Source organism: Melanerpes formicivorus, unplaced genomic scaffold (genome assembly GCF_026170545.1).
Source record: "Melanerpes formicivorus ecotype bairdi unplaced genomic scaffold, bMelFor1.0.p_v2 SCAF_18, whole genome shotgun sequence".
In the NCBI taxonomy this organism is placed as follows: Eukaryota; Metazoa; Chordata; class Aves; order Piciformes; family Picidae; genus Melanerpes; species Melanerpes formicivorus.
In genome coordinates, this window is record NW_027142370.1 from 3,183,215 (window position 1) to 3,199,916 (window position 16,702).

General features: G+C 63.9%; 1 protein-coding gene across 1 annotated transcript; it reads right to left on the bottom strand.

Moving 5' to 3' along the window:
• Window positions 1-165: 165 nt before the first annotated feature.
• HSPA12B (heat shock protein family A (Hsp70) member 12B) lies at window positions 166-16,338 on the bottom strand. Its single transcript, XM_068149385.1, has 13 exons — window positions 16,021-16,338; window positions 12,454-12,512; window positions 10,734-10,834; window positions 9,316-9,440; window positions 8,432-8,618; window positions 7,353-7,457; window positions 6,652-6,768; window positions 6,125-6,296; window positions 4,946-5,032; window positions 4,338-4,442; window positions 2,988-3,246; window positions 2,358-2,461; window positions 166-1,780 (listed from the first exon to the last, which is right to left on the bottom strand). The coding sequence occupies exons 2-13, from the start codon at window positions 12,494-12,496 to the stop codon at window positions 1,134-1,136; spliced, it is 2,052 nt and encodes a 683-aa protein (XP_068005486.1). The 5' UTR covers window positions 12,497-12,512; window positions 16,021-16,338; the 3' UTR covers window positions 166-1,133.
• Window positions 16,339-16,702: the final 364 nt, after the last annotated feature.

Here is a 16,702-nt window from a genome sequence, read left to right on the forward strand (position 1 = left end):
GGGTTTGGTGGGGGCTAAGCAAAAAATATCAAAGGGAGACAATAAATTCAGCTGAGAAGGGGCTGGAGCTTGGTTCACCTCCAGGAACCTTCCCCTAGGAGTTAGTGGAGCTGGTGGCTGCAATCTGATGAGAGGGAGATGGGGGACAGGTGACACCCCCGGGGCTGGGGTTATGTACATTTATTTGGGCACCCCCAAGGGGCTGTGTGAGCCTGGCTGTGTTGGGGGTGCAGTCACTCCTTGGGACAGTTGGACCCCAACTCATTTCACTTGGATCCTGACCCATTTCACTTGGATCTTGACCCATTTTCATGCCTGGCAGCATGTGGAGAGCAGCTTTGGGGTCCCATGAGAAAGGAGGGGGCTGCAAGGGGGTGGTGGGGTCCAGTGGCCAGGTCCATGAGCTGCTTGTTTCCTCTGTCAAGCATCTTGTGTCCATGGGGGGGTCTTGTGGAGCTGGAGTCCAATGCAGAGGCTGGTGAGGGTCCAGAGCCCAAGGCAGGTGCTGGTCCAGAGCCTAACACAGAGGCTGGTGAGGGTCTGAAGCCCAACACAGAGGCTGGTGGGGGGCCAGAGCCTGTGTGTGTCATGAGCACAACAGAGGCTGGTGGGAGTCCAATGCCCAATGCAGGGAGCTGGTGAGGGTCTGGAGCCCAAGGCAGGTGCTGGTCCAGAGCCCAGCATGGGGTCTGATGGGGGTCCAGAGCCCAATATGTGTGGGCTGATGAGGGTCTGGAGCCCAAGGCAGGTGCTGGTCCAGAGCCTAGCACAGAGGCTGGTGAGGGTCTGGAGCCCAAGGCAGGTGCTGGTCCAGAGCCCAACACAGAGGTGATGAGGGTCTGAAGCCCAACACAGAGGCTGATGAGGGTCTGGAGCCCAAGGCAGAGGCTGATGAGGGTCTGGAGCCCAAGGCAGATGCTGGTCCAGAGCCCAGCACAGAGGTGATGAGGGTCTGAAGCCCAACACAGAGGCTGGTGGGGGTCCAGAGCCCAAGGTCGGGGGGGCTGGTGAGGGTCTGGAGCCCAAGGCAGCTGCTGGTCCAGAGTCCAACACAGAGGCTGCTGGGGGTCCAGAGCCGGCGGCCGTTCCCCCTGTGTCCCCATGGCGAGCCTGGGGGCGTGGGGAGGGGGCGCTCAGTTGGAGAGGAAATCGATGGTGGCCCTGACGGTCTTGGCGGTGCGGAGGTCCATGGCGGTGACCTTGATCTCGGTGTCCCCGAACTGCATGCTGGTGCGGATCTCCCGGCGGGCGCGGCCCGGGCCGGCGGCGTCGTCGCCCAGCGCCTCCAGCTCCAGGCTGACGGTGCCGCACTTGCGCACGCCGGGGTCGGTGATGTACTCCACGTCGTCGGTGGCGCTGCAGTAGATGTTGATGATGGTCTTGCGCTGGCCCGGGCGGGCCGGGCAGTAGCTGCGCTGCACCACCTCGCCCAGCGCCACCGACTGGTCGACGGAGACGAACTTCTCGAAGATGTCCGTGCACCACTGCTTGCCCTCCTTCACCAGCAGCTTCTCCCGGGGGTGCTTCCCTTCCACGAACTTGTTGAGCACCCCCACGCCGTAGGTGAGGGGGGAGCGGCGGACGCGGACGATGGTGGGGTCGAGGCCGAAGAGCACGGCCCCCTTGAGGATGGTCAGCCCCACGTCCTGCGGGATGATGACGCGGCAGGCGGAGCCGAAGGCTGCCTGGATGGCTCGCTGCAGCATGGCTGACTCCGCGAAGCCCCCCACCAGGAAGAGGAACTTGATGCCTTGGACCTCTGGCTTCTTCAGGAGGTCGTCTGAGGAGGGAAGGGGGATGTTAGGAGGAGGAGCAGAGGGCTGGAGCTGCTCTGCTGTGAGGACAGGCTGAAGGAGTTGGGGTTGTGCAGTCTGGAGAAGAGAAGGTTCCCAGGAGTCCTAATTGTGGCCTTCCAGGATCTGCAGGGGGCTACGAGAAAGCTGGGGAGGGACTTTTTAGGGTGTCAGGGAGTGATAGGACTGGGGGGGATTGAGCAAAACCAGAAGTGGGAGATTCAGATTGGATGTGAGGAAGAAGCTCTTCCCCATGAGGGTGGTGAGACACTGGCACAGGTTGCCCAGGGAGGTGGTGGAAGCCTCATCCCTGGAGGTGTTTGCAGCCAGGCTGGATGTGGCTGTGAGCAACCTGCTGTGGTGTGAGGTGTCCATGGCAGGGGGTTGGAACTGGCTGATCCCTGAGGTCTCTTCCAACCCTGACAGTTCTGTGATGCTATGTTGGGGCAGGGCTGAGTGGGGGCTGCCTGGACTTTCTCCCCTGCTGTAGTGGGCAGCGGGCATGGCTGGAGGTGGCACTGCAGGGTGCAGGGTCCCAGGGGGTGCTCCAGCTGCAGGACCTACCAATGTGTTTGATGATCTGGCTGATGGTGGGCTGGAAGAGCTCGCTCATGGCCTCTGAGGACATCCGCAGCATCCCTTGGGACGACCACTTCACAAAGTTGACACTGGGGAAGGAGAATCACAGAGCTGTCAGGGCTGGAAGGGACCTCAAGGCTCAGCCAGTCCCAACCCCCCTGCCATGGGCAGGGACACCTCACACCACAGCAGGTTGCTCACAGCCACCTCCAGCCTGGCTGCAAACACCTCCAGGCAGGAGGCTTCCACCACCTCCCTGGGCAGCCTGTGCCAGGCTCTCACCACCCTCATGGACAACAACTTCTTCCACACATCCAATCTCCATCTCCCCATTTCTAGTTTTGCTCCATCCCCCCCAGTCCTCTCCCTCCCTGACACCCTCAAAAGTCCCTCCCCAGCTTTCTTGGAGCCCCCTTCAGACACTGGAAGGCCACAAGAAGGTCTCCTGGGAGCCTTCTGGATCTGTCCATTTCTATTTGCATCTGGAGCTGCTCCTCACCAAAGTCTTGTCCCTCCCCAGCCCAGCAGACCCAGGAGCTATCCTTGCCCTCTACCCCCATCCAAATTTAGCTCCCCCCAGGGCCACTGTTCCCCCTCCCCCTCCTAGGTCCTCACTTGCTCTTCTTGAGGGCGGTCTCCACGTTCTGGCCGCGGTGCTTGCGGTAGAAGTCGATGAAGGAGAAGGGCAGGGAGATGTTGAGGGGGCTGGCGCGGGAGGGGGCTGCTGCCCTCTTCCGGGCTTCGAAGGCGATGGTCAGGTCCACCCAGGCGGCAGGACGCTTGGCTTTGAAGGTGGCGATGAAATCCTCCCCGAAAATGTGGCACAGCAGCTTCTCGAAGGCCAGGTCCACCCCTACGGCCCCGTAGGGACCCCCTGCGGAGGGGCTGGGTCAGGCAGCATCCCCGTGGCACTCCTGTCCCCACGGCCCCCACCGCCGTGCCCCCTGGGCAGCACCTGGGGCATTTCCTGTGCCGGGCACAGCCCCCAGCCCTGCTGCGGCTCCGCCCTGGGGGCATCAGGGTGAGGGGACGTGGAGGGGAGCCTCCCACCCAGGGCTGGGCCAGGGGACACGGGCAGGTCCTGCGCTGGCAGAGGAACGCCCCCCAGGAGCAGGGAGAGGGCAGGCAGTGGGAGCAGCAGTCCCCTGGACAAAGGGCACTTCGCTGGGGGTCCCTGGGTGATGCTTGGTGCCTTTCCAGCCCCGTGCCCAGCTCTACAGGGGCACCCAGGCTGGTGGTTGTCACTCCTGGGCTACTGCTGGGGGGCCCATGACCATCACCTGCCCAACTCTCACTCCCCCTGTCATGGGCTGAGACCCAGGGCTTTGTGTGCCCCTGAGAGCAAGGTGGGGAACCCATGGGCAGGGGCCAGGACACGTCCCAGCCTTGGGTCACCGTGTGCCCACCCTGCCTGAGCCACTGGTGTGGTTTTGTGCCCCGAGATGAGGGTGCCCTGGGGTTCAGCCCCTGTCCCACCTGCAGCCACCCTGGTTCCCCTGTCCCACCCTGCCCCCCTTCCCTCTGCCACTCACATCCCTGCCCAACTGACACCCCCAGCCCAGCACCCCTGTCCCCCTTGTCCCTCTCCCACCCAGCACCCCATCCCACCTTGTCACCCCCCAGCCTAGTATCCTTATCCCCCCCATAAGCCCCCCAACTCAGCCCCCCTGTCCCACCGACATCCCCAGCCCAGCACCTTTGTCCCACCGTATCCACCTCCAGCCCAGCACCCCTGTGCCCCCTGAACCCCCCAGCCCAGCCCTCCTGTCCCTCTCTCAGCCCTGCACCCCAGTCCCACCAGCAGCCTTATCCGCTGACGCCCCCCAGCCCCTGCCGTGCTGGCTGCCGACACCAGATGGTGCCAGAGCCACAGCCACAGCCTGCGGCTGGCAGGGAGGGGACTCCAGCCCCGGAGGGAGGGTCCCAGCCGGGAGGCGCAGGATGGCTCTGGGGGCTGCCGCCCACCTGAGGCTTTGTAGAGCTCCTTCAGCGTGCCCTGCGGCTTCTCGATCTGGTGCACGGTGAGGTCCACGGTGCCGCCGCCGCAGTCAGCCACGATGTAGCGGTCACCTGCGGGCAGGGACAGTGCCCGGGTCGGGGCGCTGGGGCTCCCCTAGCCTCCCAGCAGCAGGGCTGGCACCCTGGGACCCGCCATCCCCGGGGCACGGCCCCGTGGCTGTGTTTTCCCCAGGGAAAAAAGCGGATACAGCCAAACCACGGGCTGTGGGGCGGGGGTGGGGAGGGGTGGGCTCTGTTCTCCCCTCCTCAAACACAGCAGCAGAAGTTTTGGAGGGCAGGGGGTGGATGTGGCAGTGCTGGCTTGGAAGAGGGGGACAGGAAGGTGACAGACAGACGGTGCCCCAGGCAGCAGCATCAACTGCGTCAAGGCCAAGAGCAGGGCAGGCTCACCTGTGTCACCGCCCTCAGAAGGGGCATCCAGCCCCCCAGCTCCTGTCCCAGGAGGACCCCAGGGACCGGGCAGCGCCAGTAGGAACCTCTGCTCGTGTTCCCCCCCCTCCAGTGAACCCTCCCCAGGGCGCTGGCAGCTGCTGGGGGCCCGGCCCCCCTCCTACCTGCCTGCATTTCCGACCAGAGCTCCCCGACTCCCGACTCCACCAGGAAGGTTCGGCTGTGGCGGGACCTCCGGAGCTGCTCCCGGGCTGAGGGACACAGTGGAGGGACCAGCATCAGCCTGGGGGGTCCAGGAGCACCCCTGGAGTCACCCCTGGTGCGGGGGGGGGGGGGGGGGGGGGGCAATGCTGCACTGCAAGCACTGGGTCCTTGCCCTCCCCTCCAGCTGGGATGTCTGACCTGGCCCCAGCGCCATCCCCCTGCTCTGCTCAGGATCCCTCCTCACCTTGTGTCCCACCCAGAGGTGTCCCTGAGCCTAGGGCTGTCCCTGAGCCTAGGGGCATCCCTGGGTGATGCCACAAGCTCTCCCAGCCGGTCTGGGTGGAGTTTCCAGCCCCCAGAGCAGCCCGGAAGGGAGGGGAGGTGTTTGGAGGAGGTGGCATGACCCTGTGTCTATTTTCAGCCTGCTGGGGTGGCCACAGGGTAGCAGCTCCCTGAGCCTCAGCCCCAGGATGACCTCAAGGCTCTCTCTAAACCCAGATGTGACCCCAGCAAGCCCGGGGCTGTGGGCACCAGCAGGTCCCAGCTATGGGCTTGGTCCTAAGTGGGCGAATCAGCTGCCCCAGTAGAGCCCCCAGGATCCCATGGGCGTGGGGAGCAGCTCTGGAGGGTTTCAGCAGGTCCCAACTGAACCCAGGGGGGGTCCTCTCCCAGTCCTGGGTTTATGGCACTGGTTGAGGTGGGGTTGGGGAGCCCAAGTCCTTGGCCAGTATGGAAGAGCTGGGGGTGATGGAGGCCAAGCAGAGCTGCTGGGGGGAACCCAGGGTGGCTCCAGCTGGAGATGAGGGGAGAAGGAAGGGGAGAGGTGTGCGTGTGGGGGGGACCTGGGGTGGTGTGGGTGGAGGTCGAGGGTGGGCTGGGCAGATGAAAGGGGCTACAGCCATGGGGGACATGTGGCTTGGGAAGGGGGAAATGGAAGGGGGAAAGGTGGGATGTGGGACCCCCGAGGCTTCCAGAGAGGGCAGCAGGCAGGACCCCCTGCAGCATGGTGCCACACTTGCCTCTGACACAATGTCCTCATCTCCAGAGGATGCTGTGGGCTGGGGGTCCCTGCCTGCTCCATCTGCTGTCACTGCAGTCCCACCCCCCAGGCGCCCCTCCCGCAGGTCCCAGTGCCTCACCCTGCCGGAAGCTGGAGTCGATGGCGTGGTCGGGGGCCAGCCCGTTGGCAGGGGGTCTGCAGCTCAGGTCGATCAGCTGGTGGAGACGAAGCTTCCTGCAGTAAATGGAGGCAGCCTCGGGCTCCAGGGCGATCAGCAGCTGCTCAGGGTTCTCCGGGGACACCAAACCGGCCTGGGGGGAGGGCAGGCAGTCAGGGAGGAGAAGGTGCTGGAGGAGGGACCTCGGGGATCGTCTGTCACTCTCTGCAGCCCCCTGCAAGGAGGCTGGAGCCGGGTGGAGGGTGGTCTCTTCTCCCAAGGAAGAAGTGACAGGACAGGAGGGAATGGCCTCAGGTTGCCCCAGGGGAGGTTTAGGGTGGACATGAGGAACAATTTCTTCGTGGAAAGGGTGGTCAGGGGCTGGCCCAGGCTGCCCAGGGCAGTGGGGGAGTCCCCATCCCTGGAGGGGCCTCAAAGCCATGGTTTGGTGGTGCCCCTGGCAGTGCTGAGGTAATGTCTGGACTGGGTGGTCTTGGAGGTCTCCTGACCTTGTAGGCAGCCTCCCTCATGAACTGCTTGGCTGGCTGCTTCCAGATGGCTGGCACGGTGATGACCCAGCGGATGGCATCGCGCTCGGGCAGGGCTGGGCACTGGTCCTTCAGCTCCTGCCCAGAGAGAGGCAGCCAGTGAGCACCAGCCCTGCTGGGGCAGCACAGCCCTTGGTGAGGGGTGAGGGGAAAGAGAACAGCACGTGGGAGGGGTGAGGGAGAGGGGCTGAGGGAGAGAGGGGATGAGGGGAGAGAGGGGATGAGGGAGAGGGGCTGAGGGAGAGGGGATGAGGGAGGGGGGCTGAGGGGAGAGAGGGGATGAGGGGAGAGAGGGGATGAGGGAGAGGGGATGAGGGAGAGAGGGGATGAGGGAGAGGGGATGAGGGAGAGGGGATGAGGGAGAGAGGGGATGAGGGAGAGGGGATGGGGAGAGAGGGGATGAGGGAGAGAGGGGATGAGGGAGAGGGGATGGGGAGAGAGAGGGGATGAGGGAGAGGGGATGAGGAGGGAGAGGGGATGAGGGAGAGGGGATGGGGAGAGAGAGGGGATGAGGGAGAGGGGATGGGGAGAGAGAGGGGATGGGGGGAGAGAGGGGATGAAGGGAGAGAGAGGATGAGGGCAGAGAGGATGAGGGGCAGACAGAGGGAGGGAAGGCTGTGTGGTGGTGCCAGCAGCCCCAGCTGGGGGGCCGGGTGCCCCACCTGCACGGCGTGCTGCTTGAAGAAGCGCAGGGCGTGGGCAAACACCTCCAGGGCCTGCATTTTCTTCCCATTGACAGCTTCCAGTTCAGTTTTCATGGTGAGGTCCTGCCAGGAAGAGCAGGAGTAGCAAACAGGGTCATGAGATGTGGCCAGCATCCCACCCTGCTCTTCCTCACCCTGCCAAACAGACTGGCAGGGGCATGGGCACTGGAAGTGGCACATCGTGGAATGGGTTGGGTTGGAAAGGACCTTTCAAGGTCACCTGGTCTGACCCCCTGCAGCCAGCAGGGACATCTGCAGCCAGAGCAGGCTGCTCAGAGCCCCAAACAACCTGGCCTGGAATGGTTCCAGCCATGGGGCATCTACCACCCCACTGGGCAGCCTGGGCCAGGGGCTCACCATCCTCACAGTGAATGGCTTCCTTCCCCTTAAGCACTGCAAAGCCACCAGAAGGTCTCCCTGCAGCCTTCTCTTCTCCAGGCTGAACACCCCCAACTCTCCCAGCCTGGCCTCACAGCAGAGGGCTTCCACCCTCCCAGCATTGCTGTGGCCTCCTCTGGCCCCATTCTGACAGGTCCCTGTCTGTGCTGAGGACTCCAGAGCTGGCCCCAGCACTGCAGGTGGGGTCTCAGCAGAGCAGAGGGGCAGAATCCCCTCCCTGCCCCTGCTGCCCACGCTGCTGGGGACCAGCACAGGAGAGGTTTGGTCTGGGCTGAGTGCACAGTGCCAGCTCCTGTCCAGCTTTGCACTCCCAAGTCCTTCTTCTCAGGGCTGCTCTCCAGCCCTTCAGCCTGGCCTGAGGACCTTGCACTGGTGGTGTAGAACCTCATAAGCATCCACCTGTCCAGGGGCAGCTCTGATGGGGGGCAACTAAAACTTCCCCCCCCTGCAGCAGGCTGTAACCCTGCTGTGTGTGAGCCAGCAGTGGGGCAGAGCTGTTGCTGGAGCTCCTCTCCAGTCCCCACCAAGGGAGCTCTCTCTCTTTGCTTTCCGCAGCGTGAGGCCAGCCCAGCTCACGTCCAGCCTGCCCCAGGTGCCTGGAGGTCCCCTGAGGAGGCCATGAGGCAGCAGGGGCTTACACTGGTGCTGTGGATCTTCATCTTAAACTTCTCAAAGTAGAGCCAGTCACGAGCTTCCTCGGGGTCCAGGTCGTGGTAGTAGTCCCTGGCGGTGTAGCCGAAGCTGTGGAAGGCTCCCTCAGGAGTCAGCAGGAGGCTGGTGGGGGTCTTCTGGTTGGCCACCCCTGGGTCTCCTCCTTCCCATTTCCTGCAGACAGGAGCCAGGAGCAGCTCACAAACCTCGAGCCCAGGGAGCTGCCTGGCCCCCGTTTCAGTTGGCTGTGTGGGCACAACCTTGAGCACCTCACTGCCAGGGCACCACTGAGCCGTGGCCCTCGGCACCACATCCACACAGCTTTGAAACCCCTCCAGGGACGGGGACTCCACCACTGCCCTGGGCAGCCTGGGCCAGGCCTGGACAACCCTCAAGGGGATAAAATTGTTCCTCATGTCCAATCTAAACCTCCCCTGGTGCAACTTGAGGCCATTTTCATCCCTGGGAGAAGAGACCAAGCCCCAGCTGGCTGCAGCCTCCTTCCAGGGAGCTGTAGAGAGCCAGGAGGTCTCCCCTCTGCCTCCTGTCTTCCAGGCTGAACAACCCCAGCTCCCTCAGCTGCTTCTCCAAGACTGGTGCTCCAGACCCTTCAGCAGCTTTCCTCCCCTCCTCTGGCTGTGCTCCAGCACCTCACTGTCCTTCTTGCCCAAGCCTGTAGCCTTCCATCCTCCTGCTCCATGCAAGATGCCTTTCACAGGCTTCTTCCTCCAGGGAGCATCCCTCACCCATGACGATCCCCAGGATGCTCACCACCCAGCCTAGCTCCTTCTCTTCCTCCCAGCAAGCCAAATCCCCTCCCTTGGGGCAACCAAATCCCTTGAAGAGCTGTGGGAGCCGCTCTGCTGCTCACCTCATCATGTGGATGGCCTCAGGGTCACTGGAGAAGCTGAAGGCGTAGCCGCTGGAGGTGGTGCCGAAGTCGATGGCCACCACCACGGCGAAGGTGGGGGCCTGCTGGGCACGAGCCTCACTCCTCTGGAACACAGGGGGCAGTGGTGAGGGGTGGGCACCGAGGCTGGGCTGGCTGCTTCCAGAAGTGGGGTAAAACAACCCAGGAAGGGTTAACTTCTGCTGGCTCAGGCTCGCAGGCACTGAGATCTCTGCCCACAGAGGAGACATGGTTCCCTCCTCCTCTTACACAGCTCCAAAACCCCCACGAGAGGGACTGGGGGAGGTCCCTGTGGTGGTTCCCACAGGTGAGTTCCATGGGACCAGAGGGTTTGGGTAGCCCCAAAGAGGGGTGGATGTCCATGCCAGCTGCTGGTGTGGCGATGGGTTCCCAGTTGCTTCCTGGGCTGAGATGGTGCTGAGCCCTCTGCACCTGAACCCTGGCAGATTTAAGCTGAGATTCCCCCAAACCTTCCTTCCCAGCCTGAGGAACCTCATCCTAGACACCCCCATGGGCTCCCCCCAACCCCAAACCTTCCTGGCCTGGCTGCCTGAGGGGGTTCCCACTGCTGCCTCCTCCACCTGATGCTTTACTGGCGCTGCTTTTGGGATCCCCCTCCCTCACTTGCATGGAGAAGGAGCCAGGAGGAGGTGGTGAGCCCCCCACCCGTGCCAGCTCCCCGTGCAGGCTGGCAGCACGTGGGGCAGGCAGGCAGAGCTAAAAGCCTTCATTAACTTTTAACGAGCCCAGAGCAGATCTGCTAAGTGCAGGCATTAGCTGGCCCCGAGAAGAGCTGCTGCTGAGCAGGGCTGAGCTGCTTGGCTCCTAAATGGGCACCTTCGGGGAGCTGCAAGGACAAGGAGAGCTGGGCAGGGACCAGCTCCGTGGCACATTCCCTGCCTGCATCCCTCTGCACTCCCCTGGGCTGCCCAAGTAGAGCGAGGTGAGGCCAGGAGAGCTTTGCAGTGAGTTCAGACTCCTGCAGCTCCTCTCTCTCCTGCCCCCTGTGCTGGAATCTCAGGATCAGTTCGGCTGGAAGAGACCTTTGAGATCACTGAGTCCAAGCCCTTAACCCAGCACTGCCAGGTCACCACCAAACCATGGCCCTCAGCACCACATCTCCACGGCTTTGGAAGCCCTCCAGGGATGGAGACTGCTCCAGCACTGCCCTGGGCAGCCTGGCTGAGGGCTTGTGGGGGAGAAAAGATCTTCATGCCCTAAACCCCACAGCTCAGGGACCCACCTTCCTGCAGGGAGTGTGGTGGGGAAGGCAACCAGACGGGGAGAGGAGATAGAGGGGTGGGTGAGCAGTGACCAGGGAAGGATCAGAGGGGGCAGTGCCAGGGAGAAGGACCCCAGGGGACGCAGGAGTGGCTTACCGGTGACTGGGAGGGCGTCAGGGGGGCGATGCTGCAGCTGTCATGGAGTGTCCCTGGGGAGCCAGGAGGGGATGGTGTGTGGCACCGCTCACCGTTGGCACCTGGCAGCACAGCAAGGTGAGGCTGGGGTGGGAACGGGCCCCTGAGCCTCCCCTGGGGAAGGAGCTCAGTCATCCTCCCTGCAGTGCATGACAGCCTGAGGCAGAGGCAGCAGCTGCTGGGGCTGCTCCTGGTGGGTTCCAGCTTCAGCTTCAGGAGCTGCCATCCTCTCTTCAGGCACAGTTAAGGGAGGAGCTAATAATTAGCACTAACTAAATTAACAGAGCTCTTGGTGTCTCTTCATGGCACCAACTGGTATCCAGTGGTACCTGGGTGCTGGTACCACTGGTGTCTGACAGCAGGTACCAGTTGCACCTGGTGTTGGCATTGGTGAGCTCCCAGGGGTCCATCCCTCCCCCCACAGGGTGGGCACAGCGGCCAGAGAAGAGCTGGCAAGGGTGTCTGTGGCCAGGTGAACCCACCCCCCACTGCCACCAGGATGCCCAAGGGGCAGCTCCCTAAATCCCTCTGGAAGCTTGGGACCGCCAGAGCCAGCAGTGACAGCGCTCTGAGACCCCCCCAGCAGCAGAGGCTGTGGGGTTGGGGCTGGGCCTGGCTGTGTGGGCACCCCAAGCCCTGGCAGTGGGGTCCTGGGAGCAAGCTGGCCAAGAGCTGAGCGACTGGCACGTTGCTTGCCCTGGGTCGGTGCCATGCGCCCCCCCGGGAGCTGTGCCAGGGGGAGGGACGCAGCTCCCATCCCCTCACACCCGCTCCATAAGTGCCTTTCCCTGTATCCCTGTGTCTGTGCCATGAATATTTGATCCATGACAAACAGGAGCATCCCTGTGGGCATTGCTGTGTGCTGGCAGAGCCCTGAGCTGGGGGGGGAGGGAGGCTGCTGTCCCCCCGCCTTGGGGAGGGGAGGAAGTGGTGTCCAGGCTGGGCAGGGAGCTGGTGTCACAGCCAGGCTTGGAGCCTGGGGGGTCTGGAGACACAGCCCAGGGCCACCAGGAAGCTTCTTTCCAGTGGGGCCAGAGCTGGGGCCAGCAACCAGTGATGTGTGGACACCCAGAGCTCTGGGGGGACCCTGCATGGCCCCTCCATGGCCTCTGTGCTCAGGATCTTCCCCAGCTTCTGTTGGCAGGGTCAGGTTTCCCCAGCACAGCTGGTTCTGGTCACCCCAGTGTGTGTGGGGGGGGGTCCTGCATGGCACAGACATGGGGATGACTGTGGAGGGATGGGAGGAATGGAAGGAGGGAGGGAGGAAGGAATGGAGGGAGAGAGGGAGGGAGGGATGGAAGGATGGATGGAAGGAAGGAAGGAGGGAGGGAGGGAGGGAAGAATGGAAGGAAGGAGGGAGAGAGGAAGGGATGGAAGGAAGGAGGAAGGGAAGGAAGGAGGGAGGGAAGGAAGGAGGGATGGATGGATAGATGGATAGAAGGAGTGAGGGAGGGATGGATAGATGGATAGAAGGAGGGAGAGAGGGATGGATGGAGGGATAGATGAAATGCTGAATGGAGGGAGGGATGGATGGACACACTGTGTGGCTGTGTGGGGAGAAGGGAGAGAGGTCTGGAGTGCCACACTTGCCCATCTCTGCTGGTGGGGGGAGTGCAGGGCACAGGGGTCCCACCACCCCACGCTGCCCCCAGCGAGCAGCCTCCCTGGGCAGCAGCCTTACCCATCCGCAGGCTCTGCAGCCCAGGCTCCAGGAGCATCGCCATGGCCTGGCCTTCCAGGCTGCAAGAGAAGCAGGAGGGACAATCAGAGCCCTGGGGCTGAGAGCCTGCAGCAGAGCAGCCCCAGAGGGGAGCTGAGCAATGCTCACCGAGAGCTAAAGGGCAGAGGGCAAGAGGCTGGGGCCAGACTCTGCTCAGTGGTGCCCAGGGACAGGACAAGGGGCAGTGGGCACAAAGTGGACCCCAGGAGGTTCCAGCTGAACACTTTTAGGGTGTTGGAGCCCTGTCTCAGGCTGCCCAGGGAGGTTGTGGAGCCTCCTTCTCTGGAGAGATTTGAGCCCTGCCTGGACACTGCAGACCTGGGTGCCCTGCTGTGGGTGCCCCAGTCCTGACCAGCTCCAAAACTGCTTCCCCAGTTGCCAAACCATCTCCTGGCTCTCTGCTTCCCATCACCCCCCCAGGCTGCCTGCCCCACACTGACCACCTTCATCCTGCTGAGCTGAGGGGCTCAGGACAAGGCTGAGCTCTCCTGGGTGAGGCTTTGCTCCAAGCCCAACCCCCCCATGCACTGCTGGCCTGATCCTGCTCTTGGCCAGCCCCCTGAGAAAAGCCTTGTGCTAAAAAAGGCAGGTGGTGAGGCTTTCCCCAGAGCTGGGGGGCTGGCTCTGGCTACCCTGGTGGAGGGGGTGGTGAGGGACCAAGCGAGGAGGAGCTGTGGCTGCAGGTCAGACTGCAGTGGGGAGCGTGGTGCTGGTGGTCCTGTCAGGGCACAGGGGGGTGTCTGGCAGGCAGAGGGTGACTGAGTGGCATCTCTGCCAGAACTGGGCTTTGCATGAGGTTGTGGGAGTGCCCTAGAGTCAAGGAAAAGACCTCCAAGAGTGTAGAATCCAACCCTTAACCCAGCACTGCCAGGGCACCACCAAACCATGGCCCTCAGCACCACATCTGCACAGCTCCAAAACCCCTCCCGGGATGGGGACTCCACCACTGCCCTGGGCAGCCTGGGCCAGGCCTTGGCAACCCTCTAGGGGAAGAAATTGTTCCTCATGTCCAACTTAAACCTCCCCTGGTGCAACCTGAGGCTGCTTCCTCTCATCCCATCACTTGTTCCTTGGTAGAGCAGACCAGCCCCCAGCTGGCTGCAGCCTCCTTCCAGCGACTTGTAGAGAGCCAGCAGGTCTCAGCCTCCTTCTCTGCAGGCTGACCAACCCCAGCTCCCTCAGCTGCTCCTCACAAGACTTCTGCTCCAGACCCTTCCCCACCTTTGCTGGGCTCTGGACACTCTGAAGCACCTCAATGTGCCTCGTGGAGCGAGGGGTCCAAAACTGAGCCCAGGATGCAGCAAAGGAGGTGCTCTGGGGCTGCCCCCTTCAGCCCCGGGGCCGTCTGTCTGTCCCCACAGCACCTCTGCTCCTGGCTGTGGTGACCATTTGTCCTGGCTGCAGGTTGGGCCCCACCTTGTGCCGCTCTGGGGCCAGGTGGGGGTCACCCTGAGTCTGTCACCACCAGAGCCCAGTCTGAGGTGGGCTGTGCAGGGACATCCTCTGCGCCCCAGAGGAGGCTTCCCACACCTGGCTGCTGCATGGAGCTGGAGACCAAGCAGGAGGGAGAAGCAAGAACTTGGGCTCTGTGGACTCAGTGGTTTCATTCCTTGCCCCTAAGTGGCCACAGAGCAGTCCAGGTGGGTGGTCTGGAGCCTGTGCAGACCCTCTAGCTCCAGCTGGCTGAAATCCTCCATCTCAGCAAACCAAACCAAGAGCAGGACTCACTGGAGGGTCTGGCTGATGGCCACCTTCATCCCCAAGCCCCTGCCTGGAGTCCTGGCAGGGAAAACGAGTGGGGCTCAGCCCACCCTGGCAGCAGCACATCAAGGAACTGAGGTATCCCCCAGCCCTCCCAGGGGTTTCTTCTGGGTGCTCATCACCATCCTTGTGCCAGCTAGGCTCTGGTGAGGCTTTGGGGCACCCAGCAAGCCCAGCACCCCCACAACCCCAGGCAGTGGGTGGAAGAGGATCCCCCTCCCCATCTGTGCTGAGCCTTTATGTCCTCCACCACCATCCCCAGCTAGATCCTGGGTGGTGCCTGCACTGTCCGTGCCCACAGCCCTCTGCCAGGGTCACGGCAGCAGCCCCCAGCGCTGGGAGCGGGGCTGGGGTGGTGATGCCAGCAGGTCCCGGCGCTGGGAGCTGGGCTGGGGTGGTGATGCCAGCAGGTCCCAGCGCTGGGAGCGGGGCTGGGGTGGTGATGCCAGCAGGTCCCGGCCCTGGGAACGGGGCTGGGGTGGTGATGCCAGCAGGTCCCGGCCCTGGGAACGGGGCTGGGGTGGTGATGCCAGCAGGTCCCGGCCCTGGGAACGGGGCTGGGGTGGTGATGCCAGCAGGTCCCGGCGCTGGGAACGGGGCTGGGGTGGTGATGCCAGCAGGTCCCGGCCCTGGGAACGGGGCTGGGGTGGTGATGCCAGCGGGTCCCGGCGCTGGGAACGGGGCTGGGGTGGTGATGCCAGCAGGTCCCGGCGCTGGGAACGGGGCTGGGGTGGTGATGCCAGCGGGTCCCGGCGCTGGGAACGGGGCTGGGGTGGTGATGCCAGCAGGTCCCGGCGCTGGGAGCGGGGCTGGGGTGGTGATGCCAGCAGGTCCCGGCGCTGGGAGCGGGGCTGGGGTGGTGATGCCAGCGGGTCCCGGCGCTGGGAGCGGGGCTGGGGTGGTGATGCCAGCAGGTCCTGGCGCTGCCTGTCGCAGCTTGTGCCGGGGCAGCGTTTTTGAGGCTTTTCCACCATTTCCGCCTCCGCAGGGGCTGACGGAAACAGGGAAAGGAAACAGCCCCGGGAGGGCTTCAGGACGGCTGAGCCGGGCAGGGGGTTTAGCCTGGCATCGCAAGGGTGGCAGCGGGACCCCGGCTGTGCTGGGCACGGCGGCCCCACGGCTCGGGCTGCTCCGGTTCGGGGTGGGGGCGGAGGGCGGGCAGCTGTGGGGCCGGGCTCCAGATGTGCGGGCGGCAGGAGGAGGTGTTGGTCTCTGCAAGCCTCCTGTGCTGGGAGCCAGCAGGATTCAGGAGCCCCCGGAAGGGGCAGGGGAAGCTCTCAGCTTTCCGTGGGCATCTGTGGGAGTTGTCCCCTGCCCGCGGCCATGGCTCGGCCACAGCTGGGACGCGGGAGCTGGCAGGATGTCCCTGGCACTGCCTGCCCTGGCACGGGCTGCTGTGGCACTTGCAGCCCCTCCGTGGTCACAGCGCTACCCCCGCGGCTTGTGGGTCACAGCAGTGGCTCCCCAGGGCAGGGGCCAAGGGAAACAGTGTCTGTAGAAGCTCAGGAGGGGCTCACACTACAGTCCCCACTCCCACCCGTGCCCACAGCCTTGCTGGGGGCAGGCTACAGGAGTCCTGCTCCCTCCCAGTACCCTCTGTGCCAGTGCCCCCAAACTGGGCAGTGTCCCAGCCAGCCGGGGGAGGTGACACCCTCACCCCTGCCAGGGGGATGCCAGGCCCCTGCTGTGCCCACACCTTGGGCAGGTCTCCTCTCTCCCAGCACCCTGGGGAGTCTCCAGCTCGCACGAAGCCCCACAGCTGCTTACCTTGGGGAGGAGGCACAGGCTGGGGACCCCTCACTCCAGCCACCGCCTTCTCACTCCAGCCACCACCTTCTCACTGCAGCTGTGCCAGCTGAGCGCTGGCTCCCACTGCCCCCCAGCAGCGCGCAGCAGCTCCAGCACCGCTCTGCCCTCACAGCTGGCCCCACCGCACAGCCCCTTCCAGCTCTCCAGCTTCCTCTGGCTTCCCCCAGCGCCTTCCTCCCACTCCCAGTCCCGGCCAGCCCAGCCCAGCCCGCGCCTCAAATTGCAATTCCAGCTGCAGATGTGGGAGCAGGAGGAGGAGCAGCAGGGCCAGCGCCGGCGGAACCAAACGTAAACCCCCCTGTTGGCCCCGGGCTTGCTGCAGCTCCCTGAGCCAAGAGGCTGTGGGCTGGAGAGGGGAGACAAACCCCTGAGCAGGACAATGGTCCCAAGCCAACTGGGGACAGGGATGCTGGGGTGAGAGACACTGACAATCCTCCTCCTCCTCACCCTGCTCATTTGTCTTTTCTACCTCCCCACGTGTTTCCCTCCCAGCTGGGATCACTCTCTTTATCCTGGCTGAGACACTGGAGGTAGCTCCATGGCTCCCTGAGCCCATCCCTACCCACTGCTGGCTCTGTGCCTGTCTGTCTGTCTGTCCATCTCTCAGGGGTACATGAAGAAGAGTGTGGCCAGCAGCGTG